The 14,165-nt window shown below is 38.6% G+C and overlaps 3 protein-coding genes across 9 annotated transcripts; all 3 read left to right on the top strand.

Annotated features, from left to right (window-relative positions):
- Nucleotides 1-195: 195 nt before the first annotated feature.
- LOC104726025 (pyruvate decarboxylase 2) lies at nt 196-3,531 on the top strand. Its single transcript, XM_087499272.1, has 4 exons — nt 196-2,286; nt 2,419-2,522; nt 2,924-3,017; nt 3,313-3,531. Exon 1 carries the CDS (start codon nt 383-385, stop codon nt 2,204-2,206), a length of 1,824 nt encoding a protein of 607 aa, XP_087355398.1. The 5' UTR covers nt 196-382; the 3' UTR covers nt 2,207-2,286; nt 2,419-2,522; nt 2,924-3,017; nt 3,313-3,531.
- LOC104761514 (aconitate hydratase 2, mitochondrial) lies at nt 2,930-13,632 on the top strand. Of its 7 annotated transcripts, XM_087499271.1 has the most exons (22): nt 2,930-3,017; nt 3,714-3,973; nt 4,175-4,279; nt 4,376-4,536; nt 4,623-4,715; nt 7,353-7,538; nt 7,618-7,779; nt 7,857-8,001; nt 8,093-8,170; nt 8,967-9,031; nt 9,179-9,235; nt 9,319-9,398; nt 9,491-9,566; nt 9,661-9,846; nt 9,922-9,989; nt 10,076-10,197; nt 10,427-10,542; nt 10,668-10,766; nt 10,851-11,318; nt 11,395-11,493; nt 11,591-11,833; nt 11,921-12,073. In XM_087499271.1, the coding sequence occupies exons 4-22, from the start codon at nt 4,468-4,470 to the stop codon at nt 11,987-11,989; spliced, it is 2,481 nt and encodes an 826-aa protein (XP_087355397.1). In that variant the 5' UTR covers nt 2,930-3,017; nt 3,714-3,973; nt 4,175-4,279; nt 4,376-4,467; the 3' UTR covers nt 11,990-12,073. The 7 variants fall into 7 exon arrangements, 3 of the variants coding, with proteins under 3 accessions (XP_087355397.1, XP_087355396.1, XP_087355395.1); XM_087499270.1 differs by lacking the exon at nt 2,930-3,017 and having other exon boundaries at nt 3,706-3,973; nt 11,921-12,144; XM_087499269.1 differs by lacking the exons at nt 2,930-3,017; nt 3,714-3,973; nt 4,175-4,279; nt 4,376-4,536; nt 4,623-4,715 and adding exons at nt 6,255-6,522; nt 6,724-6,828; nt 6,925-7,085; nt 7,172-7,264 and having other exon boundaries at nt 11,921-12,144.
- LOC104761515 (protein translation factor SUI1 homolog 1) lies at nt 13,113-13,632 on the top strand. The gene has a single exon (XM_010484608.3). The coding sequence runs from the start codon at nt 13,113-13,115 to the stop codon at nt 13,449-13,451; it is 339 nt and encodes a 112-aa protein (XP_010482910.1). The 3' UTR covers nt 13,452-13,632.
- Nucleotides 13,633-14,165: the final 533 nt, after the last annotated feature.

Raw genomic sequence — 14,165 nt, 5'->3', positions numbered from 1 at the left:
ATACCTATAAATTAATAATTATTAATTTATATTATAAAATAATAATTATTAATTTATTGATAAATTAATATCACTATAAATTAATAAATTGTCTTAATCCTAACCTTATTAATTTATAGTACACGTGTCTAATCTCACAGCTACAAAAATATCTTCGGCTAATGTTTTAATACCACCACCGTTCACCGTTTTTGTGTGTTTCCTTAATTAAAGATTACTTTTGCGGTTTTGCCACCGTTGTTTTCATTTCTACGTGGCGGTTTCAGTCTCCTATATTTTCCCCACTCATCTCTCATACTACTTACTAGTCTGTATTTTCTTCTCGAGAAAACCCCTCTCTCTCTCTCTCTCACTCTAAATTCGAAAAAGTGAAACGAGCGTTATGGACACTAAGATCGGATCCATCGACGTGTGTAACCCGACCCACGACGATATAGGCGGTCCTCCAAACGGCGGCGTTTCCACCGTTCAAAACTCGAGTCCACTTCACTCCACATCAATCAGCCCCTGTGACGCGACTCTTGGCCGTTACTTAGCCAGACGTTTAGTCGAGATCGGAGTCACCGACGTCTTCTCCGTTCCTGGCGATTTCAACTTAACGCTTCTCGATCACCTCATAGCTGAACCAGACCTCAAGCTAATCGGTTGCTGCAACGAGCTCAACGCCGGATACGCTGCCGACGGTTACGCCAGATCTCGCGGAGTCGGTGCGTGTGTCGTTACCTTTACCGTCGGTGGATTGAGCGTCTTGAACGCCATCGCCGGTGCTTACAGTGAGAATCTGCCTCTGATTTGCATCGTCGGTGGTCCAAACTCAAACGATTACGGTACCAATAGGATTCTTCATCATACGATTGGTTTACCTGATTTCACTCAAGAGCTTAGGTGTTTTCAAGCTGTTACTTGTTATCAAGCTGTGATTAATAACTTAGAAGAGTCTCATGAACTCATCGACACTGCGATTTCCACCGCTTTGAAAGAAAGCAAACCTGTTTATATTAGTATCAGCTGTAATCTCCCGGCGATTCCTCTTCCGACGTTTAGTCGTCATCCTGTTCCCTTCATGCTTCCGCCTAGGGTTAGTAACCAGATTGGTCTAGATACGGCGGTCGAAGCAGCGGCTGAGTTTTTGAACAAAGCTGTGAAGCCAGTTCTTGTTGGTGGGCCGAAACTGCGGGTTGCGAAAGCTGCGGATGCTTTTGTTGAGCTTGCTGATGCTTCTGGTTATGGTGTTGCTGTGATGCCTTCTGCTAAAGGACAAATACCTGAGCACCACACGCATTTTATTGGGACGTATTGGGGAGCTGTGAGTACAGCTTTTTGTGCTGAAATTGTTGAATCTGCGGATGCTTATTTGTTTGCAGGTCCGATTTTTAACGATTACAGTTCTGTTGGGTACTCTCTGCTTCTCAAGAAAGAGAAGGCGATCATCGTGCAGCCTGATCGGGTTACTATTGGTAATGGACCTGCGTTTGGGTGTGTTCTTATGAAGGAGTTTCTTATTAAACTGGCGAAACGGATTAAGCACAACAACACTTCCTATGAGAATTACCATAGGATCTTTGTCCCAGAAGGAAAGCCTTTGAGAGATAACCCGAATGAGCCTTTGAGGGTTAATGTGCTGTTCCAACATATTCAGAATATGCTCTCTTCTGAAACTGCTGTGCTTGCTGAGACAGGAGATTCTTGGTTCAATTGTCAGAAGCTGAAGCTCCCTGAAGGATGCGGTTACGAATTCCAGATGCAGTATGGTTCAATCGGTTGGTCAGTAGGTGCTACTCTTGGCTATGCTCAAGCTATGCCAAACAGGCGTGTTATTGCTTGTATTGGAGACGGTAGTTTCCAGGTAACGGCGCAGGATGTATCTACAATGATACGGTGTGGGCAAAAGACCATTATCTTTCTAATCAACAACGGAGGGTACACAATTGAAGTGGAGATTCACGATGGTCCTTACAATGTCATAAAGAACTGGAACTACACAGCTTTTGTTGATGCTATACACAATGGAGAAGGCAAATGCTGGACTGCCAAAGTGAGATGCGAAGAGGAGCTAGTGAAAGCGATCAAGACGGCAACGAATGAGGAAAAAGAGAGCTTCTGTTTCATTGAAGTGATAGTGCACAAAGATGATACAAGCAAGGAGCTTCTGGAGTGGGGTTCTAGAGTCTCTGCTGCTAACAGTCGTCCCCCGAATCCTCAGTAGAGATCAGAGATGCACTCCACTTATATATAGTATTTCCAATTTGGTAGTTTCCATCGCCGTTTTATGTAAAAAAGTAGTGTGTATCCTTTTACACCCATCTGGATGGGAAGAAAACAAGGTGTGTCTTCCCGTGAGGGATATAAGCTGTTTAAGTTCCTAAATAAAAAAAAATTGTTTCCTCTGGTTCGTCGTTCGTCCTCAGCTTTTCGCAGATTCATCAGAGCAATGGTCTTTGTGTTTTGGATTGGTATGTTGATGATTGTCTTACGAAAGTTGAGATCCCATTCGAAGATGCCAATGATTATTGGAAAGACTGGTAGAGTCCGTTCTTTTCCTCTTTATGCTAACTTTTGTTTTACCTTTTCTTGATATGTTCTGATTAGTACCTTTTCTTGCTTTCGGTTTTTTGGGTTCATGGCTGGAGTACTTGCGAAATTTGATCACTCCCATCACATAAAAACAGTATAGTGAAAGTCAGTTTTAAACACAGTGGATCACTCCATGAGGGATGCAGTGAAGATTCTTGGGAGTGATCCACTGGTTTACAAAACAGACTTCATCACTATGCTGTTGTGATGTGATGACTCTTTCGCAATTGGCCATAATTTATGACTTAAGTAGGACTAGATAGCTTTTCCGTAGTAACTCTCCTAATTTTCTGCATACAGAAACCTGTTGGTTTTACCGTTGATCACTCTGTCCAAATTTATGATGCAGCTTGAATCCGACAGGAATTGGGATTGGTGTCCATCAAAATCCAGACCTATTGCTTTCAGTGGTTCACCTGTTGTTTCCCTTTGCTGTGTAAAAGGTAAATCTGAGAGTCCATTAAACTAAAGCTTTGGCAAACAAAGCCTTATAGCAACTTCGTTTCTCTTGTTCACTTTTTGATGCTCTTAAAGCTTGTGATAGTATTTAGATAAATCTTCAAATGAGAATTGTTTACTGAAGACGTCATCAACTGTTAATTCATGGTCTGAATCAATTGATATCCCTCTTTTTATGTTAATGCTTGAAGGTGTGATACCAAAGGAAGCAAGTGAATCGAAATGACTCGATTTGTTCTTTGTTCAATACTTCAATCTTCTTAGATTCTATTTTTGCAGCTTGCATACTCACGAGACTCAGCTACTGTGTCAGTTAGACAGTTACGATTACTGAGGAGTGAAGACCCTAAAGATAAAAATTTGAACTTGGCTGTGAAACATATCCATCATTTTATACGAAGAAGAACCGTTAACTTGTTCTGTATTTGTTTTTTTGTAAAATTTGGTTAATCCAATCTGAATTCATTTGTCAACGGTCAAAAAAGGATTGTTCTCTCACCAGACGTGGCCTCCTTAATTTGTAAATCTGTTTTTCTTTCTACATGGAAAATATAACACAAGCTTGATGACTTTCTCTGTGTCTTCCTTCAACAATGTTTTAGGCTTTCGATTGATCCTTCTTCTCCTCATTTTGGAATTTTCTGATCACTGATGGCGTTTTGATTTTTCGCCATGTTCAGGTTCTCTTCTTCTGGCGTGCAATTTGCTTATTCCCTATCGAGAATCTCCTCTGTCTCGACACCAACCTTGTCTGCACCGCGTCTTAGTAACTCAAACCTATCTGTGAAGATCTTGTCTGCTTTCCGCTTGTTTCGAGTGTGCTCTTCTGCCACGCGGTGGAGTCAACACGCTAATTGGCGGTTGCCTGAGAGCTTCCGAGCTCAAACGAGGATTGCTGCTCCGAGATTAGAGAAATTCCAACGGAAATTCGCTAGCATTGGTAATACTTAATGGTTATCTTTGTTTATAAAGCTCATTTCTCTTAGCTTGCTTTTCATGAATCTTTGTTAACTTGTGTAATTTATTATTCATCTTTGGCATTCACTGATTCACGTATATTTGGTTGAAAGTATTCTCAGTTTTTATTTGTAATTACTTTGTGTCACTCTTTTGCATAATAGTTTTGCTATGGAAATTTTAGCTTCTGAACATGCCTACAAGGATATCTTAACAACGCTTCACAAGCCTGATGGTGGAGAATACGGAAAGTTCTATTCTTTACCAGCTTTAAACGATCCAAGAATCGGTAGAGTTACTCAAGAAGCATTTGTTGTTACCTCAAATCTGTTTGTTTTCATGCGTTTCTCATATAATTTGTAACACTTATATCTAAATGCTGCAGATAGATTACCATACTCTGTCCGGATACTACTGGAATCAGCTATTCGTAATTGTGACAGCTTTCACATCACAAAGGATGATGTTGAGAAAATAATGGATTGGGAGAATACATCTGTTAATAAAGTTGAGATCCCCTTCAAACCTTCCCGAGTTATTCTACAGGTACAGTATTTGGCATATTTATCATTTTTTGAATTTTTGAAAACTTTATTCATTTACATTACTTAATAGTACCTTCTCTTGGCCAGGACTTTACACGAGTACCAGTTATAGTTGATCTTGCTGCTATGAGAGATGCCATAAAAAATCTTGGTAGTGATCCTAACAAGATTAATCCACGGGTTAGTTAACTGTTTCCATCACTTTGTGTCGAACTTAAAACAGCTTATATCCCTCACGGGTTATATATAGTATTTCCAATTTGGTAGTTTCCATCGCCGTTTTATGTAAAAAAGTAGTGTGTATCCTTTTACACCCATCTGGATGGGAAGAAAACAAGGTGTGTCTTCCCGTGAGGGATATAAGCTGTTTAAGTTCCTAAATAAAAAAAAATTGTTTCCTCTGGTTCGTCGTTCGTCCTCAGCTTTTCGCAGATTCATCAGAGCAATGGTCTTTGTGTTTTGGATTGGTATGTTGATGATTGTCTTACGAAAGTTGAGATCCCATTCGAAGATGCCAATGATTATTGGAAAGACTGGTAGAGTCCGTTCTTTTCCTCTTTATGCTAACTTTTGTTTTACCTTTTCTTGATATGTTCTGATTAGTACCTTTTCTTGCTTTCGGTTTTTTGGGTTCATGGCTGGAGTACTTGCGAAATTTGATCACTCCCATCACATAAAAACAGTATAGTGAAAGTCAGTTTTAAACACAGTGGATCACTCCATGAGGGATGCAGTGAAGATTCTTGGGAGTGATCCACTGGTTTACAAAACAGACTTCATCACTATGCTGTTGTGATGTGATGACTCTTTCGCAATTGGCCATAATTTATGACTTAAGTAGGACTAGATAGCTTTTCCGTAGTAACTCTCCTAATTTTCTGCATACAGAAACCTGTTGGTTTTACCGTTGATCACTCTGTCCAAATTTATGATGCAGCTTGAATCCGACAGGAATTGGGATTGGTGTCCATCAAAATCCAGACCTATTGCTTTCAGTGGTTCACCTGTTGTTTCCCTTTGCTGTGTAAAAGGTAAATCTGAGAGTCCATTAAACTAAAGCTTTGGCAAACAAAGCCTTATAGCAACTTCGTTTCTCTTGTTCACTTTTTGATGCTCTTAAAGCTTGTGATAGTATTTAGATAAATCTTCAAATGAGAATTGTTTACTGAAGACGTCATCAACTGTTAATTCATGGTCTGAATCAATTGATATCCCTCTTTTTATGTTAATGCTTGAAGGTGTGATACCAAAGGAAGCAAGTGAATCGAAATGACTCGATTTGTTCTTTGTTCAATACTTCAATCTTCTTAGATTCTATTTTTGCAGCTTGCATACTCACGAGACTCAGCTACTGTGTCAGTTAGACAGTTACGATTACTGAGGAGTGAAGACCCTAAAGATAAAAATTTGAACTTGGCTGTGAAACATATCCATCATTTTATACGAAGAAGAACCGTTAACTTGTTCTGTATTTGTTTTTTTGTAAAATTTGGTTAATCCAATCTGAATTCATTTGTCAACGGTCAAAAAAGGATTGTTCTCTCACCAGACGTGGCCTCCTTAATTTGTAAATCTGTTTTTCTTTCTACATGGAAAATATAACACAAGCTTGATGACTTTCTCTGTGTCTTCCTTCAACAATGTTTTAGGCTTTCGATTGATCCTTCTTCTCCTCATTTTGGAATTTTCTGATCACTGATGGCGTTTTGATTTTTCGCCATGTTCAGGTTCTCTTCTTCTGGCGTGCAATTTGCTTATTCCCTATCGAGAATCTCCTCTGTCTCGACACCAACCTTGTCTGCACCGCGTCTTAGTAACTCAAACCTATCTGTGAAGATCTTGTCTGCTTTCCGCTTGTTTCGAGTGTGCTCTTCTGCCACGCGGTGGAGTCAACACGCTAATTGGCGGTTGCCTGAGAGCTTCCGAGCTCAAACGAGGATTGCTGCTCCGAGATTAGAGAAATTCCAACGGAAATTCGCTAGCATTGGTAATACTTAATGGTTATCTTTGTTTATAAAGCTCATTTCTCTTAGCTTGCTTTTCATGAATCTTTGTTAACTTGTGTAATTTATTATTCATCTTTGGCATTCACTGATTCACGTATATTTGGTTGAAAGTATTCTCAGTTTTTATTTGTAATTACTTTGTGTCACTCTTTTGCATAATAGTTTTGCTATGGAAATTTTAGCTTCTGAACATGCCTACAAGGATATCTTAACAACGCTTCACAAGCCTGATGGTGGAGAATACGGAAAGTTCTATTCTTTACCAGCTTTAAACGATCCAAGAATCGGTAGAGTTACTCAAGAAGCATTTGTTGTTACCTCAAATCTGTTTGTTTTCATGCGTTTCTCATATAATTTGTAACACTTATATCTAAATGCTGCAGATAGATTACCATACTCTGTCCGGATACTACTGGAATCAGCTATTCGTAATTGTGACAGCTTTCACATCACAAAGGATGATGTTGAGAAAATAATGGATTGGGAGAATACATCTGTTAATAAAGTTGAGATCCCCTTCAAACCTTCCCGAGTTATTCTACAGGTACAGTATTTGGCATATTTATCATTTTTTGAATTTTTGAAAACTTTATTCATTTACATTACTTAATAGTACCTTCTCTTGGCCAGGACTTTACACGAGTACCAGTTATAGTTGATCTTGCTGCTATGAGAGATGCCATAAAAAATCTTGGTAGTGATCCTAACAAGATTAATCCACGGGTTAGTTAACTGTTTCCATCACTTTGTGTCGAACTTAAATCAGTTTCCATCGTAAATCTCATTATTTTCAGTTCATTTCTGCCGACAGGTTCCTGTTGATATTGTGCTTGATCACTCAGTCCAAGTTCATGGTGCAACAAAAGAAAGAGACCTGCGGAAAGGTGTGCAGCTAGAATCTGACAGGAATGCCGAAAGGTTTATGTTCCTAAAGTGGGGATCATCATCCTTTTACAACGTGGTGATGGCTTCTCCCGGGTCAGGTATGGTTCATCAGGTACATAATATTGCTGTTATTCTGGTCTGGAAGTTGGATAATGTTAATGTGTTATGATATCTCTATTTTCAACCTGCAGGTAGACTTGGAGTACCTTGGACGTGTTGTTTTCAACTCGGATGGATTTCTCTACCCTGACAGTGTTGTTGGTACATGTTCCAACACAACAATGATTGGTGGTTTAGGAGTTGCTGGGTTGGAAGTAGGAGGAACTGAGGTAGAAGCAGCAATACTTGGTCAGGTGAGAATACATTTGTGTAGTAAATGCATATGGGAAATATGGATTTTGTCTCTGTTTGATACTTAAATAACTGACAGCCCATTAGCGTGGTGCTACCTAGTGTGATTGGATTTAAGCTGGTTGGAAGGTTGCGGGTTGGGGTTACTATTACTGATTTGGTTCCAACCGTGACTAAAATGTTAAGGAAGCATGGTGTTTTTGGCACTATTGTTGAGTTTTATGGTGAGATTAACAGATATGTAATCTTCGAAATTTTGGATAGTGTAGTTAAGTTTCATGTGGACGTAATTCGTCTTATTTTTCCAATATGAAGGAGAGGGGATGAGTAGGCTGTCACTGAATGATAGAGCCGCGATTGCAAACATGTCCGCGGAATATGAGGCAACATTGGGTTTCTCCCTTGGTTTTCAATCGCGCAAAGCGCACTGTGGCACAAACATCCTGTTAATGTGCCATACGCCATGGCGCATGCGGCGCATCGCAACATGGATATGAGGCGCTTGGTGTTTAAAAGAAAGAAAATAAGAGGTTTTCTGCTGAAACTTATTAAAACTTTAGAATAAACTAGCATAAAACAATCCAATCCATCTCAAAAGAAACTAAGAAAGTTAAAACAAAAAAAAACAGAGATAGTTCTTAAACCCAGTAAACCACTAAGGCTCTAATCGAATTGAGTATTCTCAAACTCATAGTCATCACGATCCAAAATAGTATCTTGAAAGAGCTCTCCTCCACCAATACAAGTATACAACAGTTTCGATTAGTAGATGATTACCTTTTGCAGTAGTTGTAGACGTGTAGTAAAGCCGATTGACGTCTTCATGTTTAGGACTCGTGAATGAAAGAGATGAGGAGACTAAATAAACTAGGGTTTTCGTATATATAATGGGTGAAAAAAATGATCAAATCAAAGATTTTTGATTACATAAAATCAATAATGAAAGATATTATTCAGAAAATCAAATATACGTTTGATTTATAAGTAAACTACTATATTACAGAATGATTTTTTACCTTTGAGCCATAAACCATGTTGCGCTCGCCATAGGCAATGGTCGCATCGGCTATGGCTCATCGTTTCGCTCGCATCATGGATATCCCTTGCCATAGTGTCCTGTTTCCCTCATCTCCTCACAGCAGTGCGCAACGCGCCATGGCACGCCACAGGCGCGCTTTTTAAAACCAAGGTTTCTCCCCTGTTGACCATATTACACTAGAGTACCTCAAATTGAAGGGAAGAAGCGATGAAACTGTGAGTTGTGTTTTAGTAAGTTATGTGGTTTCATTAGGTCCTTCAGTCTGCATAACCATTTAGTACCTTATGTCTCCTGACCTATGTCGTATCTACATTTTGTGCCTCTGCTGGTTTGTATATATCTACCTTGTGGTGCTCATTTAGGTGACAATGATTGAATCATACTTGCGCGCAAACAAGATGTTTGTTGACTACAATAAGGTAAAATATATAAGTTTTTCCGTTCATTATAGGTACTTTCAATTTAGTCAATGTTCTCGAACCTAAATGTACTAGTCTTGCAGCCCCATGAAGAAAGAGCATATACATCCTCTCTGCAATTAGATTTGAGAGATGTTGAACCATGTATTTCTGGTCCAAAACGGTATTTGTTTTTACTTTTATAAATTATCACCTCACTGTAAGTCCTTACATCTTTACACTAAAGTCTTTACTTTTTTATGTTTTTTTCTACAGGCCTTACGACCATAGTTTCTTGGGGGACATGAAGGTTGACTGGAAAGCATGCCTTGACAATGCTCTTGGAATAAAGGTAAGATACAAACTGAGTCTTCTTATTATAACGAATCAAAGAAGTTATTTTGTTTGAATAATTTTTTTCGGCATGGTCTCCTTATTTTTTCAAGGGGTTTGCAGTCCCAAAAGAACAACAAGACATAACTGTGAAGTTCTCATACCACGGACGACCTGCTGAGCTTAAACATGGTAGCGTTGTTGTTGCAACCATTACAAGTGATTGTGCCATATCAAGCCCTAGTGACATGGTTGGTGCTGCACTTGTTGCTAAAAAGGCTTATGACCTTGGCCTGGAAGTGAGTTTCTCTTGCTTTTGAATTTAGTCATCTTGATAAGGTTATTCGAGTCACATAATGGCACCGTAATTATAGGTAAAACCATGGATTAGGACAACTGTAACTTCTGTGTCTGGAGTAGTCGAAGAATGTTTGCTTCAAAGGTATATTGGGGTCACTTAAGTTCGTTCTGTATAATCTATTGGATCTTTGATATCATCCTTAACTTACTTGTTTAACTTCTTTGCAGTGGGCTTAAAAAGTACTTAGCGAAACAAGGATTCAACGTTGTCGGCTATGGCGTCTGTACAAGCATTTGGGGTTCTGATGACTTACTTGATGAGCCAATTGGATCTGCTATTTCAGAAAATGGTAGCGACTTTCTCCTTTACGACAAATAACTAACTATTTCCTTTACGAAGCTCTATACAAAAACCATATTACTGTCCGTTGTATTTCACAGTTTATAAGATTTGAGAATCTTCTTGAACATCATGCTTGTGTTCGATGCACAATGCTCTCCAGTTTATTTCTTTTGCAAACAACAATTGTCGGTGAACCTCAACTTGACTGGCTTCCTCTGTTCTCATTCCTACCACAGATATAATTGCGGCTGCTGTGCTCTCTAGCAGAAGCCTTTATCGTCGTAATCCATTTGCTAGAGCGAAATATCTTACTTCACCACAACTAGTTGTTGCTTACGCTCTTTCTGGAACGGTTTGTACTTAGTCATCTCACTGAACATAAAATCTCATGAAGCAATTTTTATTTTTTGAAATTTATCCAATGTATTGATTTGTCTCGACCTTGGTTCTTTTCTTTTTAATCTTTGATGTATACAGGTTGACATTGACTTTGAGAAAGAGCCAATGGGAACAAACAACGATGGACAAAATGTATACTTAAGGGACATATGGCCAAGCAGTGAAGAAGTTACTCAGGTAAATAGAGTAACTTCATAGTTTTCTCTATGGTTTCTTTTAACGCTCCTTGTCTTGTTTTTTTTAAATGGTACTTTTGAATAGGCTTTTCAAAATAGGGAGTTACAAAGCATGTTCAGGAGGACTTATGAGACAATGACAAAGAGAAATTCTGTGTCACTAAGTTCAGCACTCTATTCTTGGGATCCGAACTCAACATACATTCATGAACCTCCTTCTTTCAAGAACCTAACCACAAAGCCTCCTGGTCCACGTGAAGTGAAGGATGCTTATTGCTTAATGAACTTTGGAGACAACATAACCACAGACCACATTTCCTCAGCAGGAACTATCCACGAGGGTAGTCCTGCTGCAAAATTTCTTATAGACCGGTATTCCATGAGTAAGTATGATTTCAAGTCATATGGAAGTCGTCGAGGAAACCATGAAGTGATGACACGCGGCACCTTTTCCAGTACGCGTATTGTTAACAAGCTCTTAAATGGAGAAGTTGGCCCCAAGACAATTCACATTCCTACCGGAGAGAAACTTAGCGTTTATGATGCAGCAAGTGTGAGTAAGATATGTATTAGAAACTTCAAGAAAACTTAAGTCATCACTTTATGTTCATTTTTGATTACATCTGCAGAGATACAAAACCGCTGGACAGGACACGATCATACTAGCTGGTGCAGAGTATGGAATTGGTAGCTCCCGGGATTGGGCTGCAAAAGGTCCAATGCTTCTGGTAAAGCATATGCATACATGACATTTGTTATTAGTATCATACATTTAACAAGATTTCAACGCTTAGCTATGTTCCAATGTAACGATGTAATTATTAGGGAGTGAAAGCTATCATTGCCAAGAGCTTTAACAGAGTCCACCGCAGTAGCTTGGCTAGTATAGGGATCGTTCCTCTGTGTTTCAAATCCGATGAGGATGCAGAAACACTTGAACTGACAGGCCATGAACGCTACATAATCTACCTTCCTAGCAATGTCAATGAGATGAAAACGGGCCAGGACATAACTGTCACCACTGATACTGCAAAATCTTTTATCTGCACTTTGCGGTTAGACACCGAGGTAAATCCACAAATCCTTTGTATAGATTTTGATTATCACCATATAATATACTGAATGGTCTGACTTTGGTTGATGGAGTTGAATCAGGTGGAACTGGCATACTATAATCATGGCGGCATGCTTTCGTATATCATTAGAAGTTTGAGCAATGAGTGAGTGTTTTAATTCGTCGGCTCTCTCCACCTATATGTAAAAACATTTTCAACTCAAGTATCAATTTGATAATACGGTCTCTTCTTTTGTCAGACACCCACAGATATGGAATAAATTACGAAGTCATATTTATGAAAGCTATTGACTTCTTCGAGATTCTTCGAGCAAGTGTTGGAGGTTTGGACCCACTTGTGGTTCTTATTATTTTTCTTGTCTTTTTCAATAAGTGATTCTTAATGGGCCTACACGGACTCGAGAGTTGCGCGTCCATTGTACGCAAAGGAGAGAGTGAATTATTCTCTGCTTCTTAAAACAATTATTTCTAAACCCCACTTGGGTCGCTAATTCGTACTTATCCATACACGTGGCTATTAAAATTACAGATCTACGGTTAAGATTAGACCGCCATAAAAAGGAAGGTCAAGGTTAAAAAAAAAAGGCTTATAAATACAAAACCTTCCTTAAGCTTCAGGTAACGATCACCTTCAGGTAACGATCTCGTCTTTCTCCTATTTTTTTTTTCCGTAGAATCGTTCTAGATTGATCTTTCTGCTGGTGTGTTATTTGTTTGATTGATTGATCTTCAAGTTTTTATTTGATCTGTCTTCTTTGTTTCGTCTTCGAATCGTATCGGTATCAATTTGCGTTCTGTTATTTTGATTTCTGATTATAGATTAATCTCTTGGAAAATTAGCGTTACTCTCTCGTATTCAACATGAATTTTTTTAGGGTTTGAGAAGTCTGATCTCTATGGGGACTAGGTTTTTGCTCCTTTAATTTGTTTCAATTTTGAGTATCTCCGTTGGTAAAATTTTGGGTTGATGTTAGATTCCAATAGGGTCGTGATCATGTAATTGATCTACTAGGATCATAGATCTCATATCTTATGAGGATCCAGTCATATATATATGTTCGATTTGGTGGTAATCTTGTTTTTAAGTCGTGCTCTATTCTTGATAAAGACTAGACTTGGTTCTTGGATTTTGATAGTTATGTTCTTTTCCGGATTGTTTATTGTTGATTGTAGTCGCTAAACTTGGTTTGCTTGGTTATTTGTTTGCAGAGAAAGAGAATCAAACAGAGCTTAATTAAGAGCAGTTTCGTAGTTGCAAGTAACCAAGTTTACATGGTTGAGCTAGACATCCAGGTTCCATCAGCATACGATCCATTCGCAGAGGCTAAAGATTCTGATGCACCGGGAGCAAAAGAGAACATTCACATCCGAATCCAGCAGAGGAATGGGAAAAAGAGCTTGACGACTGTTCAAGGGCTTAAGAAAGAGTACAGCTACGAGAGGATACTCAAGGATCTGAAGAAAGACTTCTGCTGCAACGGGAACGTTGTGCAGAACAAGGAGCTAGGCAAGATCATCCAGCTTCAAGGTGATCAGAGGAAGAAAGTGTCTCAGTTCTTGGTCCAGGCTGGGATTGCTGAGAAGGATCAGATCAAGATCCACGGTTTCTAAAAACGCTTGGATCGTTTCGTGTTTTCATCTAATCTATTTTATGCGAATAAATTGGTGTCGTCTTGTGTGAACATCATCATTAGGAGGCGTGTTTAAGGGGTGATTTGTTGGTTTTGCTTTTTTTTAAAAAGGTGTTGGATAATTTGATATTTTGCAATGATAAGTATTTCGGTTGGTCTTATCTTCATCCCTTGCTTTCTTTACTTTGCTATTAGAAAAAAAGATAAGGTTGTGAAACAATACGAAAGTTGAAAATCCGAAATAGAGTTAAAAGTAATTCGATGAATCAAGAATGAAGAAGCAAAACAAAATTGACAGAAGAAGCTTTAAAGTAATTCGACGAATCATCAAGAAGCAAAGCAATAATGAGAGAAGAAGCTCATCAAACATGTAAAAAGGTAAAGCGTCCACGGCTTTTATTGATCAGTAACAAACAACTGACAACAAAAATTATAAGTGTCGTCCACGTTGTTTAGAAAAGCAAATACGTTTTAGAAACAATCTAAACAATTTAACACTTGTTTATATGTATGGTTGGAAATGTATGTACGAGAGCATTAGTTTAATGGGTCTCTAATCAAACAGTTTATTAAAATTATCATCGAATAGCACAATTATATTGATTGATTACATCGAAGATCTAAGATAAGCATAGAATAGACTCCACGTGATTGTCACGTGACCTATAGAAAAAAAAAAAAAAAGAGGAGAAGT

The sequence above is a fragment of the Camelina sativa genome, chromosome 18 (genome assembly GCF_030686135.1).
Source record: "Camelina sativa cultivar CO46 ecotype springtype chromosome 18, ASM3068613v1".
Classification (NCBI taxonomy): domain Eukaryota; kingdom Viridiplantae; phylum Streptophyta; class Magnoliopsida; order Brassicales; family Brassicaceae; genus Camelina; species Camelina sativa.
The sequence above is the reverse complement of the archived record's forward strand: the minus strand, read 5'-3'. Positions and strand labels throughout refer to the sequence as shown.

Coding starts and splice junctions, on each gene's coding strand:
- LOC104726025 (XM_087499272.1), top strand. CDS start 383: ATGGACACTAAGATCGGATCCATCGACGTGTGTAACCCGACCCACGAC.
- LOC104761514 (XM_087499270.1), top strand. CDS start 3,706: ATGTTCAGGTTCTCTTCTTCTGGCGTGCAATTTGCTTATTCCCTATCG. Junction 9,847..9,921: donor CTTATGACCTTGGCCTGGAA/GTGAGTTTCTCT, acceptor CCGTAATTATAG/GTAAAACCATGGATTAGGAC. Junction 11,494..11,590: donor CAAAAGGTCCAATGCTTCTG/GTAAAGCATATG, acceptor TGTAATTATTAG/GGAGTGAAAGCTATCATTGC.
- LOC104761515 (XM_010484608.3), top strand. CDS start 13,113: ATGGTTGAGCTAGACATCCAGGTTCCATCAGCATACGATCCATTCGCA.